The 16,652-nt window shown below is 40.9% G+C and overlaps 1 protein-coding gene across 2 annotated transcripts in view; it reads right to left on the bottom strand.

Moving 5' to 3' along the window:
- Nucleotides 1–16,652, bottom strand: part of LOC126415893 (progestin and adipoQ receptor family member 3-like) — a 193,956-nt gene that overhangs the window by 37,215 nt on the left and 140,089 nt on the right. The window contains exon 1 of one of the 2 annotated variants that reach the window (XM_050083465.1): nt 8,757–8,849. The exons of the other annotated variant lie outside the window; for it this stretch is intronic. Within the exon in view, the coding sequence (XP_049939422.1) occupies nt 8,757–8,801 (45 nt within the window). The 5' untranslated portion in view covers nt 8,802–8,849. Of the gene's footprint in view, nt 1–8,756; nt 8,850–16,652 lie in introns of those variants that run through there. 2 annotated transcript variants of the gene reach the window in all.

Raw genomic sequence — 16,652 nt, 5'->3', positions numbered from 1 at the left:
TTTGAATCACTGTTTAAATATAGATACAAAACAAAAAGATACAGCAAACACAGAACAGACTTATAGGCACATAAGTGTACTGAATAAAAGGATACCTTTGTGCTCTACTGTTTCCTAGACACGATAGCTACTGATGAGATCTGAATAAAAACTGAACTGGAAACTGAATATAAAGTTCTCGAGTTTCCAGCCACATCAAGTGATTAAAATTACACGAGCTTTCGGCCAAGCACCCCTTGGCCATTGTCAATGATATGATTGCCAGTGTACTTCTGGTACACCATTATATATATCAGCTGCTGGCTGTGACATTACTGGTGCTAACAGCATTGCCATATATAGGTATACATTGACTCGCCACATGATGTGCTCACCTCAACCACAAAATTGCTGGATCCCATGCCACACTGAGCTGCAGGTCGCCATCTCTATCAAAGGTCATGATCAGTGATTTTTATTTCAATAGCTTCTTTAAGCACGCAATCCCAGAAACTGTTAGTGTGAGCCACGACAGAGGTGTTATCAAAACTAATATGATGAGCGCTTTCTAAAGCATGCTCAGCTACAGCAGATTTCTCGGAGTACGTGATAAAATCTCTTATGCTCCTTCCTGTGCTATTCTATAGTGAACATTGTTTGTCCAGTGTAAGATTGGACACACTCACATGGTACCTTGTTGACCTCCAGGTGCTCTTGACATGGCCAAGGAGTGCTCATCTGAAATTTCATGCAATTTCAATCACTTGACATGGTTAGAAACCCAAAAACTTCTTATTCAATATCATCGCTGCAAGACTCTGCTTCTTACATCAAGTAAGCAAGATTGTTAATAATACTGAAGGCAAACTGCCACCCCTGTCATTCAACTAATAGAATACCCATGAGCAGAAACATTACTGTCACATATTTCATTAAAATAAATATGTGTAAACCATTAGCTAAAACATATGTGACAATCAAAGAGACCAAAGGTAAGACAGTTGTTTAACCGTGAAAATATCGCTAACCAGTATGCCATCAACTGTGTTCATATGTAACAGTTAACACCTTGTGCCATCTTAAACCTCAATGTGTTACACAGACTCATATAAAAGTATCAAACAACAAATTTTTTACCAATGGTTTAACAGTGCTCCAATATTTTTGTTCATAAATGTGTGACATATTATTTTGTGTTGTATAGTACATTATGGTAACAGATTTTCTGGTGATTTTAGGAGACTTTCATTGCAGTCTGCCAGTCCAGATTTTTTAACTTCTGTGAGTTAAACAAGCCCATAACAAGAAATTAAGCTGCTTCTGCCACACTAGATGTGTGTAAATACTATGAAAGTGCAACTAGCAATGCATATCCCTAAAAACTGTCTTTGATTATTATTGCAATTATTTTATCAGAAGACATTTCCTCATAGATAAATGCATCATGTGATAAAACCGATTTGTCCTGTTATCGAAGATATCGAATTTGTCACTGGTAAATGTAGGCTAATACACTCTATTACAGGTGGTTTCCTTAACATTCCATTTTATTTTTGAAAGAAAATTTGTAGCACTTTCACAAGTATGTTTTTGATCATCCATGACTTAGGACATTATATAATTTTTTCAGTCTGTGTGGAAAGGGGGGGGGGGGGGCAGGAGGAGGCGAGGTGAGAGAAGGAGGGCAGGAAGAGGGAGGGGCTGAAACCCTCCTCTTTGAGAAGACTAGGGTGTATTTTTATTAATGAACTGAAGATTTCAGTCTTCTGTAGACCTGTCTGACAACCATTAGAAGGCGCCACTCATTTCTTTAAATCTGCTGTTTATTGTCATACTTGCCCAAACAATAATTACTTAAGTGGATTTTAATTTAATTCCTTATTGATGGCAGCAAATACACCATCTCATAGTAAATGTTGTTTGCTCCTGCATTAAGTATTTGGATTTATTCCTGTGGATTCATTTGTTGTCAATTTCTGGTTTAAACCAACTTTCAATATCCCTTATTACTGTATGAGAGCATTGCATCTGGAAACAATTCACCCAGCGAGGTGATGGAGTATTTAAGTCCCTGGCATCAGATTCAGTAGGCGGGGGGGATTGACATCCCTATCTCACCACCCAGTTTGAAGCTTTCCAATACTTCCCTAAAATGCTTAAGGTCAATTTCCTTCCGTCGCCTTCCTTATCCGAGTGTGTGCTCTGCCTCTAATGATTGTCATCAATGAGATATTAACCCCTACTCTTCCTCCTTTCCTTCTGAATTCCAATCCCCATCCTTTCATTGACTTTCAGCATTGCCATGATTTCATTAAATCCCTTACAGCAAACGTTAGGATGGTTCAATTGAAAAGACCATGGTCGATTTCCTGCCCTGTCAGAAACTCCTTTTTTAATAACCCAGACCTGACCCTTTTACTTTCACTTTGGAAACAGTATTTGCACTCGCATTGCATTCTAAATTATGTTAGATCACTCGAATTTCAGGTGTAGTAGTCTCTCTCAAGCTGGACCACAGGTTTTTAATTTTGCCTTGGACACTGTACACCTTCCATCTACAAGATAATGTCTTCTGACGACAGCTGTGCACTGTGGTAATGGTTACATTACCACATAGTCCTGCTATGGCTCAGTGCAGATAAATACATGAAGAGATAAATGGAATAAAGGGCTATGAAAAACAATTAAGGCGCCTTATAGTTTCTTCCTTGTTCAATTGCTAACATCTTTTGGTAACCTTTCAGTAAGATTTATCGAACATATCCACCTGCAAATTATTCACTGCCATGTGTAATTGGACCTCTGCGTTCAGCCTACTGTACCAGCTAATGTCTACACTAGGGTGACAAAAGTCAGAGGATAGCAATATGCACATAACAGATGGTGGTAGTATGGTATACACAAGGTATAAAAGGGCAGTGCATTGATGGAGCTGCCAGTTGCATTCAGGTGATTCGTGTGAAAAGGTTTATGATGTGATTATGGCTGCGCACCAGGAATTAGCAGACTATGAACGTGGAATGGTAGTTGGAGCTAGATGCATTGGACATTCCATTTCGGAAATCGTTACGGAATTCAGTATTCCGAGACCACTATGTCAAGAGCATGCCGTGAATACCAAATTTTAGGCATTACCTCTCACCACAAACAACACAGCGGCTGACGGCCTTTACTTAACGACTGAGAGCAGCAACGCTTGCTAACAGACAATCGTGAAATTATGGCAGAAATTAACGTAGGACGTACGATGAACTTATCTGTTAGGACAGTGCGAATAAATTTGACGTTAATCGACTATAGCAGCAGAAAACCGACGTGGGTGCCTTTGTTAACAGCACAACATCGCCTGCTGCACCTCTTCTGGGCTCATGACCATATCAGTTGGATCCTAAACGACTGGAAAACCGTGACCTGGTCAGATGGGTTGGGATTACAGTTGGTAAGAGCTGATGGTACGGTTTGAGTGTGCTGCAGACACCACAGAGCCATAAAGCCAAGTTGTCAACAAGGCGCTGTGCAAGCTGTGGTTGGTGCATAATGGTGTGGGCTGTGTTTACATGCAATAGATTGGGTCCTCTGGTCCAAGTGAACCGATCATTGACTGGAAATGGCTATGTTCGGCTACTTCGAGACCATTTGCAGCCATCCATGGACTTCCCATACATTGATGGAATTTTTGTAAATGACAACGCATGTCACCAAGCCAAATTGTTCACGACTCGTTTGAAGCACATTCTGGAAAATTCGCGTGAATGATTTGGTCACCCAGATCGCCCGACATGAATCCTATCTAACATTTTGGGGACGTAATCTAAGAGGTCAGTTCGTGCACAAAATCCTGCACCGGCAGCACTTTCGTAGCTATCGACGACTATAGAGGCAATAAGGCTCAAAATTTCTGCAGGGGGCTTCCAATGACTTGTTGCATCTGTGTCATGTCGAACTGATGCACAACGTCGGACAAAACGAGACCAAACAAGATATTAGGAGATATCCCATGACTTCTGTGGCCTCTGTGCATCATTATGCGTCATGAACGAGAGCAGTGAGCACTCACAAATTAAAATTCATACTATGCTGAATGCTTCTTCTATAAACAACATCGAGTCAAACGTCTAGCTCAATAGTGCAGATTTGCATTTACAGAGCTTTAATTATTTTGTAAATACTGAAAATGTTGAAGAGGATGAGAAAAGAATCAGTGACAGTGAGGTTCTGCTGATATGTGGCTTTTAAGACATTCTGTAATAAATATTGCAAATTCAGTTTCACATTATGATGCTTTCCAAACAGGCGATGATTATTATGGAGAATATGGTGTCACCCCAAACAACAGTTGCATTCGAACCCAACACAGAAAGCTTGTGTTCCGTTCAATTCGCATATGCGCAAATCACCTACCTCTATCCAGCTGCCCATGTAACTACTCCATTTCTGATCATGTATCTTCCTCACTATTTCCTGAACCTTGCTCCTTATTCTAGTCTGGTATTCGCATAGTTAGCTCAATGCTTCAAATGTGTATTATGTGAATGACAATAATTACTGTTTACAGTGGGTAAGTACTAGCTCGGATGAATAAAGGAGCGCGATATCTTATAGAAGAAACCATGCTGGCTTCGTTTAAAGTGAGTAGGCCCTAACATCAACCTCATAATAATTAAAACACATTAGCTGTATATGGACTGAAAACTCAGATCTCTCCAATACGAGTCCAGTGGTTCCGGAACGAATTACGCTGGTGTCAAAATGCCTATTACTGATGTTAAAGGGTAGTACAGACTGGAATGGTATGCTCACTGGAAGAGAACAGAGAAATATAAAGCAGCGTCACAAAAACATTACGTAGGACTAAAAGGGGAAAGTCCACATGAAACGCTAAGTAAACTCATTAAAGACAGTGAAAAAAATGGTTCAAATGGCTCTGAGCTCTATGGGACTCAACTGCTGTGGTCATAAGTCCCCTAGAACTTAGAACTACTTAAACCTAACTAACCTACGGACATCACACACAGCCATGCCCGAGGCAGGATGCGAACCTGCGACCGTCGCGGTCGTGCGGTTCCAGACTGTAGCGCCTTTAACCGCTCGGCCAAGACAGTGAAATCAGAGGTGGAGAAACTAAGCTGGAACTGGGAAGGTACCATAGACAAAAAATTGAACAATGACAGAAAGAAACGGCGAACACACTGCACCTGAGAAACTGAAGTTGGGAAATGATGATGATTATGTTGAGGACGACTTCAACGATCTGGTCACAATTCGATACTGTCCACTGGTATGCAAGTGCATTATTTTCTTCGATACTGTCCACTGGTATGCAAGTGCATTATTTTCAAGTACCGGAAACGATAAAAGAATCTGAATGTTACATATGCAACTGTCAAATGCCAATTTAAAAGCTTCAAAATAGAAAGAGAAAAAAAGTGGAAAATATTGGGGTGAAATTTTACCTACGACAGAGGCGGCGTAGTGTCCTGACGTTGGCAACGACAGGTCATGAAGCAGATAATTAATGCTATTCCTGCTCTGTGGTTGACGTTCTTGTATTTACCCTTGTCCGCTCAGCCAATAAATTATCCTTGTAAAGCGAACATTTCACAACAAAAAGTTTTCAACTTTCCTTCCTGAAAATACTTTTCAGTGACCTATCTCCGATTACACTTCGAGTCACATTATGTTAGGAGCTAGGGGTAACAGATTCTATGAATGGTCACTTACTAATTACTGTCAACAGTTTATTTATCACTCACTGTTACTTTTCGTGTTTGTTTAAGCATGGATACAACATAAGGGAATGTGAACGAAATTCTGTAACATCCTTTGCTTATACAAAGCCACAGAGGATAAAAATCCATTCTGCAGCAAGATGATGTTTGTGCACGCAGTCCGATAACGTGGTATATGATGTGTCCCACTATATGCTGTTCTTCCACTTGGTCAATTCGTTTCCTTGAAAGAGCATTTGGATTGTGACGATACAACCTCCAGTCAGCTGCACAAACAATGGAACACAAAAATATGTAAAAGTAACTACGGGAAAAGAGCAAATTCTGTAGTTTTTAAATGTATACGGCAAATGAACTCCATTCAGATTGTAAGCAGATGGCATGATACAAATTTTACACTAGTTTCTGACTGCAGGCACCTGGAAGAAGCACTAAAGATATAAAGGCACCGCAACACTAACAGAAATCACCAAGAGTCAGTGGATAAAGCACATAAGTTTCCTGTGGTCGTTGCAAGACCAAGAATGTTACTTGTTACTATATGATAGTATCTTAAGTTTTAAAATGTTGTTTTGTGTGGATCCACTGCCTCCAAATGCTTAATAAAAGAAAACATGGTCCGTTTTAGGCAGTAAAAGTAAACGATCTTTATTTAAATCGTGCGACTGGCAAATTTCGACGACCTGTCATTTTCCGGCAAATGTCGAAATTGTCAAATTATTTTTCACTACACGTCTACTTTTTACGTGTAGCGAAAAATAATTTGATAATTAAGATACGCAATACGTAATATTACACTTGCCCTTGAAAATGATAAGTCGTCGAAATTAGCTAATCGCACGATTTAAACAGATATCGTCTACATTGCAGCCATTTATAGACCATGTTTTATTTTCTTAACTTGTAGTTGGCAGCCCGGTCCAAGTCCCGAATGGTCAAAGTTGGTAGAAGCGGGAAAGCTTCGGCCAGCAGTCTTTTGCTTTTTGACTGCAGCCAACGTTTAGGTACGGTATTTAACTGACCGTGTTGTATGAGGTAGCCATTGTCGTCTGCTTCGTTGTTGTTTTGCACAGCTCTTCTGAATATTTTCTTGTTTGTAATATGTTACCAAAAAGAGCGATAGGGCAATTCCTGGGATTCCTCGGGAGACGCTTACAACGCCTACTGCTAACAGTGTTACGTAGCTATGGCCGTAAAATTATACTGCCTGTGTCTGAACGCTGCGAAACGCAAAGGGATTGGAAAGAATTTCTCCACCCGATCTACCTATCTTCCGTGAGAGTCGCTACGTACACAGCACAGAACATGTGCGTACATCAGGAGTTCAAAAAGTTTCCAAGCATCATCCTGGGGAATCACCGTAGCCGCCTGGGACGAAAAGATGAGTTTCCATTTCAGATATTTTGTTCGAGATTGCTTTGGGCTTTCATTGCTGCATTATTGCTTGTTATAAAAATACCCCTGGTTACTCTATATTTCGAAACACAGTCATATTACTGTACAGTCCTATTGTAGATGAGAGTATCATTAATTCAGCCACATCTGATGTGAGAAAGAATCACAATGAATGGAAAATTGTTTTTGGCGTTTATTAACGCTGTCACACTGTTTTAAAAACATTTCAAACCATGTCGTCTTTCCTTTTCACTGTCACGACTTCCGTCTTCGTGTTGTTCTTCACTTAACATCTCATGTAGCTGCATTAATCATAATTTCATCGACAGTGGAGCTGTACTGTAGTAGGAACGCGTTTAGAAATAAATTAATACAATAAACAGCGTTCTTTTCATACAAAGCACAATACGGCAGTAATGTAAGGTACACCGACGGTATGTTCCGAACAACATGATTTCTGTTGATTATCTGGAACAACAGCATTCGCTTTCATTTTACACCTCAGTGATGGTTACATAACTATCACACTAAAAATTCAAGGTTTTTTTCCATCAGCTTCAATGTAATGTTCTGAACTTCGTATGACAGGGTATTACCACAGTCAGGAAAAAAATGACACTGTTGAAATTAAAAAGAGTAAAAACACTGAATTTTTACGATCGGCTGGCGTAGCGTATAAGTTGAAATTTTCAATCAGCAGTCAAAACAGTACTTCCAACATTTTATAGAGCTCGTCTGATTGTTTTAAAAACAGTTCGTCATTAACTGGAAAAGCTGGGATGCAAACAACTGTCACCATCGGCTTAAACACACGAGGAAGAAACCTTTGCTTCCTATCTCTTTAAGCTTCCATCGCAAAACCAGAAATGCGGAGTATCATTCACGAAACAAAATAAAACATAAGCAATATGAAAGTTTCACGTACCTAATGTCAAACACTCATCCAGTGTCCTTAGTAAGGAGAACCATTTTATATACGGTATCTGAAAGTTATTCCGGGAGTAACAAAACCAGCATATCAGCTTCTTATGGAGTTTGTTTTTGTCATTATTTTCAGCAGCTATTTGCATCTCCACCATTTTGGATACAAATTCTAGCATAATACACTACGTCTTAATCACCGGCTTCAGTACAGCAAATAACAACATGTGGCATCGTCTGCATTTGTAGCTTACGGCCGCCAGAACCCGGAATTTCTAGACGCGATTCCTGCGAACACAAGGGCATCGTTCGCATGCAAATGAAAGAATGTGCAACTGGTGGAATATGAAAATGAAATATGCCAAACTTTACTTGTGTAAGCTAAGCAAATTGGCTCGTCTACCATATTTGATGGGATTGCTGACGCATTGTTGCCGGACAGCATGTTATTAATTCAAGCGAAGGGGTGACACCTTCTCGTTAACAGACATGTAGATGAGTAACAAAGACACCAAAGTAATAACAAAATACGCCGGTATATCGAGAAAAGACTGTGTCATATAACGAAAGAAGTGACAGCCACGAGCATTAACAGCAATTCTCTTTCATGCAGCTCCCATCTATAAAGAGATCATGTCATAACCTACAAAGCACTCTATTAAGGGCGCTGTCAAAGAGTCCACGATGAGCACTGCTGTAAGCTTCGCGATGCGTTGCGAAATGAAACCCGACCCGGCCAAACCTGCAGCGCGAGGATCCAACCACCGCTGCATCCATCGTTGAGGGTAAAAGACACGCACTTCTGCCGGCAAAACAGTTCACATCGTCTGCTGCCAGCTGCTGTGTGCCGCCCTGCTGCGATAATCGATCTGGCAGCGATGCTGCCAACCGCCGAGCAGCGCATCTCAGTACATATTTTGCCGTTAAGGACACATTTCACAGGTAATCTGCCGCATACGAATCTCGCGTGAGATCGTTACCTAGGATATCGAAACAATTGCCGCAGAATTAAACCGGGGCAAAACAAATGCAGGCAGAAAATAGCTGAAAGTTTTTACAAGCAAATCGCAAATCATCTTCCGTATTACTCTCTGAATTTCCCAACCACAAGACTGAGCGCTGAAAATAGCTTATGTGTTCTAACACGGTGAGCAATTTGCTCTTTTGTTTCTGAAAGTAGTACCAGTTTTTATAAATATTCGGAAACTATTTAGAGCTGTTTTGCACGCACAACTTCTTTCGATCTCTGAACCCGGTGGAAAATTCAGCAGAGTAATCTCTATTAGAAGTTAATTTAATGAAAAATTCGTACTCAGAAAAAATATAAAGTGATACAATGCTCATCAAATGTGTTCGACGTTACTCATTGACACTGGCGGGTCGTTCTTTGTCTCACAATAAGTTAAGCTGAAGTAGCATCCCCAGCCTTAACTTCTCAGGGTTCCACTTACTTTCGCAGCAGCCTTCTTCAGTTTTTTAAATTTTTATTTCTATTTTTGCTGTACGCAAACTGTGATCGCTATTAATACACTGAAGCTCCACTGTCGCTGTGTGTAACAAAAATGTGCAGGGGTGTCGCGACTGTATGTGTTAAGACTGACAAATAACATACCTGTCTCATTAAACTTAGTAATACAAGCAAATACCGTTCTTAACCAGACTTGCATCATCACAAGATAAAAAAAAACATGATAATACTATGATGTAGGGCATACTGTACTTACAGCTGCAATACTTACAACTACGGGGGATTGGCCGCTACATAAAGCATGTCGCTGACTGTGTGCACGGTATACAATTGAATTAAATAAATTTGCGGTCAAAGATTGTTTTCTTTTCTACGAATTCTTGAACACTGAATCGCTGCAATCTGCAAGGTGATCGTGTCACCCCTCTTTCTATGTCAGTGGTTTCCAACCTTTCCGACACCTTTACCCACGAGTCCAATGTGCCTCCAATCTCCACCTCCACCCCCGCCCCCAACTAAGCTTTAAAATGAAAAATAATTTTCTTTGCACACTTTTATTTTTAAAATAAGTGAAGGTAAATGATATGTAGCTTTCATGGGTGTTTTATTAAACCACGAACTAATGAGCCATTGTGTCAGTTGTTAGTGTTTATTTCTAACAACCTCTTTTTAGAGGATAGTTAACCAATTCTCAGCGCATTGTGAGTGCTACCTGTACACAACTCCTTCTCAGGAAAGAAAGCGAAGTACCCACACTGCAAGCAGACTCTTGTTACAAAAGATGCTTACTATGCACCAGTCCTCTTCCTAGTGACACCTGCTACACTCACGCCTTATATCTCCATTTGAAATCAGCCAAGTTAAAATTTGCAGACTATATTTATTGTTTGTAAATCACTTGATTGCTGAACTTCTTACTTATGAGCTAACAGAAATTGGAAGACTTCATCCTGCTAATACTTTGTGTATGACCACTGCTAATAATAATACTCATAATAATAACAAAACGGTGTAAGCCCCAAAGTGATGCAATAGTCATTATATAATTACTATTCTGTTGTACTGTCAGTTATTTCGTTTATGCGTTGCGAAGTGAATAATAAGCAATCTCTGGTCCATTGCGGGAACTACCTACAACTCAGAAAAGTCAGTTTCGTGAGGTATGACGTACATGTTTCAAATGAAATTACACAGGGTGTACATAAAGTTCGGGAACACTTTCAATTATTTATTTTACAAGAACCAAACATTGTACAGATCTCACACGTACATCATTTCGAAGAGAAACTCTGAAAGTTTTTTTTTTTTTCATGTTTACCGCCAAGCGTAGTTTGGCAATTTGCCGATAGTCAGGGCTAGTCGCAAACATGGCGAGTTGGTACGTAGTGAGCTTCTGTGTGTTGGAGTTCGACAAAAGCAAGTGCGCTACAGCTGTTCAACGGATGTTTAGAACCAAGTACGGTAAGAAGCCACCAACAAGGAAGGCCATTTACCACTGGCACAACAAATTCGTTACGACGGGTTGCTTGTGCCCGACAAAGAGAAGAGGACGTCCCAGTATGAGTGAAGTGAATGTGGAGTGCATAAGAGAGACATTCATAAGGAGTCCAAAGAAATCGGTGTGTCGTGCATCCCGTGAACTCAAAATGGCTCCAGTGACAGTGTGGAAAGTCCTGCGACAGAAGCTGCCTATGAAACCATTCAAATTGGAGCTAGCGCAGAAGCTCAATGACGACGACAAAGACATGCGTTGGAGTTTAGTTCGCAGTTGCAACAACTGAATGAGGATGGGGATGGCATTGTTGATAGCTTAATTTTTAGCGAGGAAGCCACTTTTCACACTAATGGGAAAGTGAACAGGCATAATTGTCGAATCTGGGGTGCAAAGTATGCACCGAATGCATTGAATTTGAGCATGATTTCCCAAAGGTAAATGTTTTTTGTGCCTTGTCAAGTCGAAAGCTGTACGGACCATTCTTCTTCGCCGAGAGCACTGTCATAGGATATTCCTACTTGGACACGTTGCAGCAATGGCTGATGCCTCAAATCCAATCGGACTCTTCGTTCATCTTTCAGCAGGATGGGGCTCCACCCCATTTTCATCGTGAAGTTTGTGGGTACATGAACACGGAGCTGCCGCATCGATGGATCGACCGTGCTACAGAAGGGGACACCTGTTTCACGAAATGGCCTCCCCGATCACCAGATCTCACTCCGTGTGACTTTTCTCTGTGGGGACACATTAAAGATCTGGTATATGTACCGGCGGGCCACTGTGCCCGAGCGGTTCTAGGCTCTTCAGTCTGGAACCGCGCGACTGCTACGGTCGCAGGTTCGAACCCTGCCTCGGACATGGATGTGTGTCATGTCCTTAGGTTGGTTAGGTTTAAGTAGTTCTAAGTTCTATGGGACTAATGACCTCAGAAGTTAAGACCCATAGTGCTCAGAGCCATTTGAACCATTTTTTTTTGGTGTATGTACCACCTCTACCACGTGATGTAGCAGAACTACGGGAGAGAATATGGGAAGCGACTGCCACAGTCGATGGTGCCATGCTGGGATGGGTATGGCAAGAATTAGATTACCATATTGACGTCTACTGGGTCAGTCATGGTTCGCCTATCGAATGTTGGTAAAAAAAAACTTTCAGAGTTTCTCTTCAAAATGTAATATGGATGACATCTGTACATTGTTCAGTTCTTGTGCAATAAATAATTGAAAGTGTTCCAGGACTTTATGTACACCATGTATAGTTCCAGAGATGCTTTCTAGTCTGAAACATCTGTGATGTATGTACGAAGACTGAAGAGATGAATGAAAACTTGTACCAAGGCCAGGATCCAAACCCATAAGTGCTGTAGGAGTTTAGGGGGAATACCATCGGCTGAGGCGTGAATGGGAATTTGGATTGAAAAGGGAGGTGTGCAATGGTAGTTCATGCAACTCTGCAAAGCCACTGCGTCGAGGTGGCGTAATGGTTAGCACATCTGCCTAGTGAGTAAGAGAGCCAGGTTCGAATCCTAGCATTAGTACAAATTATCATTTGTCTCTTCATTGTAAATGTCCTAGATGTCTCAGGACGAAAAGATTTCTGGAACCATATGGTTTCATATGATTAATGCGCCATTGCCTGGGTTTCGGGCAGGATTCCCCATTTCGTTCAATGCTGAAGTGGTATTCCTATACAGTTTGAGAACCTCAGTCATGCTGTTCGAATTCAGAGGGAATACCTGGTGGGATGAGGTGTGAATGGGAATTTGGATTGAGGAGGGAGGCGTGCTAGGGTAGTCCGAGCAAGTGTGCAAAGACTGTGCCAGGGTGACGTAGTGGTTAGTGCATCTGCCTAGTGAACAGGAGACTAGATTCGAATCCTGGCCTTGGTACACATTTTCATCCGTCGCTTCAGTCTGCATATACACAGTATATATTTCAGTTTTACTGTCACAGGTGCATGTCCCAAAGTATGTGTGTAGTGGGTGGACTATGTGAGAAAGATGTTCTCAGATTCGTTTCACAAGCTGTAACCTCAACCACACTAGCATGCTACTATTTGAAAAAAAATGATATTATTCGTCGCTTATGTATTCAGTTTTATACTGTTATGAAATAGTGATAACAGTAACGAAATTTTAAAAATAAATTTAATTTCCTGACCAAAACAATCAAGCTCTTTTGTTTTTACTGTCAGAAATATTAGTTTTACCCCTCAGGAGGTAATTACCCCCAGGTTGGGAAGCACTATTCTATGTGATGTTCTACACTAGTATGAGTTTTATTCGATATATTGTCTCCATTCAAATTTTAAGGCTTAAAAAGCATCACCGTCTGCTACTGAAAATGTTTATTTGAAATGCAGCTACACTGCTATAAAAATGACTGCGACATTCTCTTTTCAAGTTAACAGAAAAACATCACAGAACCTGCTCAGTAAAAAGAGCTTGCGCTACACTGCGTAAACGTCATTTCACATTAAGCCAAAACTGTGAAAAGCAAATTAGCAGAGAGTTACTTTTTTTAAATTTTGCCTCCAATTGTCTTTTGTCAACGCCGAGAAGACCTACTGTCGACAAGCGACTGCGTGTTCGGTATCGTCGAAGCCTCTTGTAATTGCCTCTACTGTGGATGAGGGGTCAAGGGCCTACTGTGACGCACGAACTGAACAAGTGTTGCGTAAGGCAAAGCTGGTCTCTGCGATGTGTTCTTGTGGAACAAAATTAGGTCTGTACCACCTTCTTGACAATGGAGGCGAATGACAAGATACAAGATGGGATCGCCCGTCACCGAGGCAAAATGGTTAACGCACGCTCCGTCTGAAGGCAGCCAGTCTGAATGGTGTTATTGGAAGAAATCTTCATCATAATAATTTGGCAGGAAAATGGAGAAAATATAGTAGTGTTCAGCTGCTAGCGGGCGGACTGAGCAACCAAGTTCTTTGTTAAATTGCAAACATCTCCACAAAGTCCTACGGCGTGAGAGCATGTGACTACGTTAACGATGGTTCTGTTAGCCAGTTGGGGACATTAAGCTCAGCAGCCGCTTGAAGATGTTCGATACGAAATGGCCATATGCCATAGTGAATGTCATCCTCTTCCTTAGTATCACTGGCCGTACATGGAAACAGAAACCTACACTGCACTAATCAAGCACTCTTCAGAGGTATCCACACGAAACAGATGCATAGTTGACATACAGAACACATTCGTTCAAACGACGCAGCTCTTCGTTGGACATTTTTTAACAGTATCCAATCGGTCCGGACGGAAAAGCAGCATAAACAGACGAGCAGTGTATGAGGTGGAGCATCACAAAAAATTCTTGGAAGCCACTTCCTTAACAGAAACAAGACGTCTCTAGAATTTTCCCTGTAAATCGCAGTCTCAAATAACACTACATTGTAGCCGCTGAATATATCTCTCGTGCTTTATCGTGTTACCATAGTATATTTCCGTCTTCAGGTGCATTTTGCTCCACCACTTCTATTTCCACATGTCCTTGCACTGCAAATTAAGGTGTGCACATTAGTTTACCATTGGTATTAGTTGCTGACAACAAGAGGTATTTTCACCCGGAAATAAAAAGATTCGATATCTGTGTCAATTTGGTACAGCAGCCTTGGTTATCTAGCACCACAACTCAGCCTTCGCCGACAAAAGTGAACACTTGACCTTACTGCCATGCGTTTAAACATTGCTCAAGTGAAAGCAAACCTTGGATGAACTTCTCAAAATCGACGGAGAAACAAATTTCTCGCAGAATGGCAGAATATAATTTTCAGGTAGCAATGAGCATCCACACATGCTCTTTTGCGCATGTACTGTTTAAGTATGAAGTTAACCGATTGTGCACATTTGCTCACGAGCAGTGAGTATGAAACTAATCAATGGTGCACCATTTCGATACAGTGTATACTGTCTTTCTGTGAACAAATGCAATAAACGTTTATCCGGCCTACAGTCATATCCCCAATGAATTCTCTAAATTTTATGGAATCTAAGCCACCCCTGCAGATTATAATTGTAGCACAGAACCAAATACTAAGTTGTAAATCTGACTTCTTTGAAAGTGGAGATACCAAATCATCCCATTCACCTCTGTTGTGTAGGGAAAAGGAGATCCTCTTTTCAGGAAAACTGTTTGCAGCTATGATGACAAGAAGAAATGTTGATGTATAAAAATCAACGATCCAGCAAATTTAACATCACAGTTTTCTATACGTCTAATAGCTCCATCCCAAGAATTTTTATATAAAATAATAAATCAGTGCAAAATGCAATGAACAACAGTCCTATGTACGCGTTGCGAGATACGTTCCCATGTAAATGGAGAGCGGAGTGCAATGCAGAAAAATAATATCATATGGCGAAATTTGTGCTACGTTCTTGTAAAAAAAGTTTACATTAAGTTTCGCGCGTCCTTGTACACCACACAAAAGCTTTAAGTCGCTGGCCATCTCAGCAGCAGAAAACTAGCCTGCAGTCGGTCGTTTTCTCTGACACTGCCTCAACGATGAATGTACCAGGCAACTTCTATCAGTATTTCGACCGACACTATGTCGTGAAGTTCTGCTATAGAAAATGAACTATGTTTAGCAGCAGTGGCTGATGATCGTCAGCGTATGTCGACTAATACGCGTAAAAAAAAAAAGAAAAGAAAGAAAGGGAATTGAAATTTAATAAATTGCTTTAGAACTCTTCTCCTGGGTACTATGCTGCAGAATAAATCACATTTTTGACTAACGTCAAGTGTTTAATCGACATTTTTTACATCTTGAAGCCCTCAATTCCTTTTTTATTCATCAGTTTCACTGCACGTATTTACACTACGATTTAGCATTTCTCATGTTTCTATAAAAGTGTCATCAATACCAAAACTGCTGGTCCCCAAAACCCTTATATGTGGACGAGATTCGCCGGCTGGAGTGGCCGAACGGTTCTAGGCGCTTCAGTCTGGAACCGCGCGACCGCTACGGTCGCAGGTTCGAATCCCGCCTCGGGCATGGCTGTGTGTGATGTCCTTAGGTTAGTTAGGTTTAAGTAGTTCTAACTTCTAGGGACTGATGACCTCACATGTTAAGTCCCATAGTGCTCAGAGCCATTTGAACCATTTGGACGAGATTGTTGTTGTGATCTTCAATCCGCAGACTGGTTTGATGCAGCTCTCCATGCTACTCTATCCTTTGCAAGCTTCTTCATCGTCAAGTAACTACTGCACCCTACATCCTTCCGAATCTGTTTAGTGTATTCATCTTTTGATCTCCCTCTCCGATTTTTACCCTCCACGCTGCCCTCCAATACTAACTTGGTGGACCCCTGATGCCTCAGAAGATGTCCTACCAACCGATCCCTTCTCCTAGTCAAGTTGTGCCACAAATTCCTCTTCTCCCCATTTCTATTCAGTACCTCCTCATTAGTTACATTATCTACCCAACTAATCTAAAGCATTCTTCTTTAGCACCACATTTCAAAAGCTTCAATTCTCCTCTTGTCTAAACTATTTAACGTACATGTTTCACATCCATACATGACTACACTCCAGACAAATACTTTTAGAAAGGACTTCCTGACACATAAGTCTGTACTTCTCTTCTTCAGAAACGTTTTTCTTGCCGTTGCCAGTCTACATTTTATACCCTCTCTACTTCGACCTTCATCAGTTATTTT

This window comes from Schistocerca serialis, chromosome 1, assembly GCF_023864345.2.
Source record: "Schistocerca serialis cubense isolate TAMUIC-IGC-003099 chromosome 1, iqSchSeri2.2, whole genome shotgun sequence".
Classification (NCBI taxonomy): domain Eukaryota; kingdom Metazoa; phylum Arthropoda; class Insecta; order Orthoptera; family Acrididae; genus Schistocerca; species Schistocerca serialis.
The sequence above is the reverse complement of the archived record's forward strand: the minus strand, read 5'-3'. Positions and strand labels throughout refer to the sequence as shown.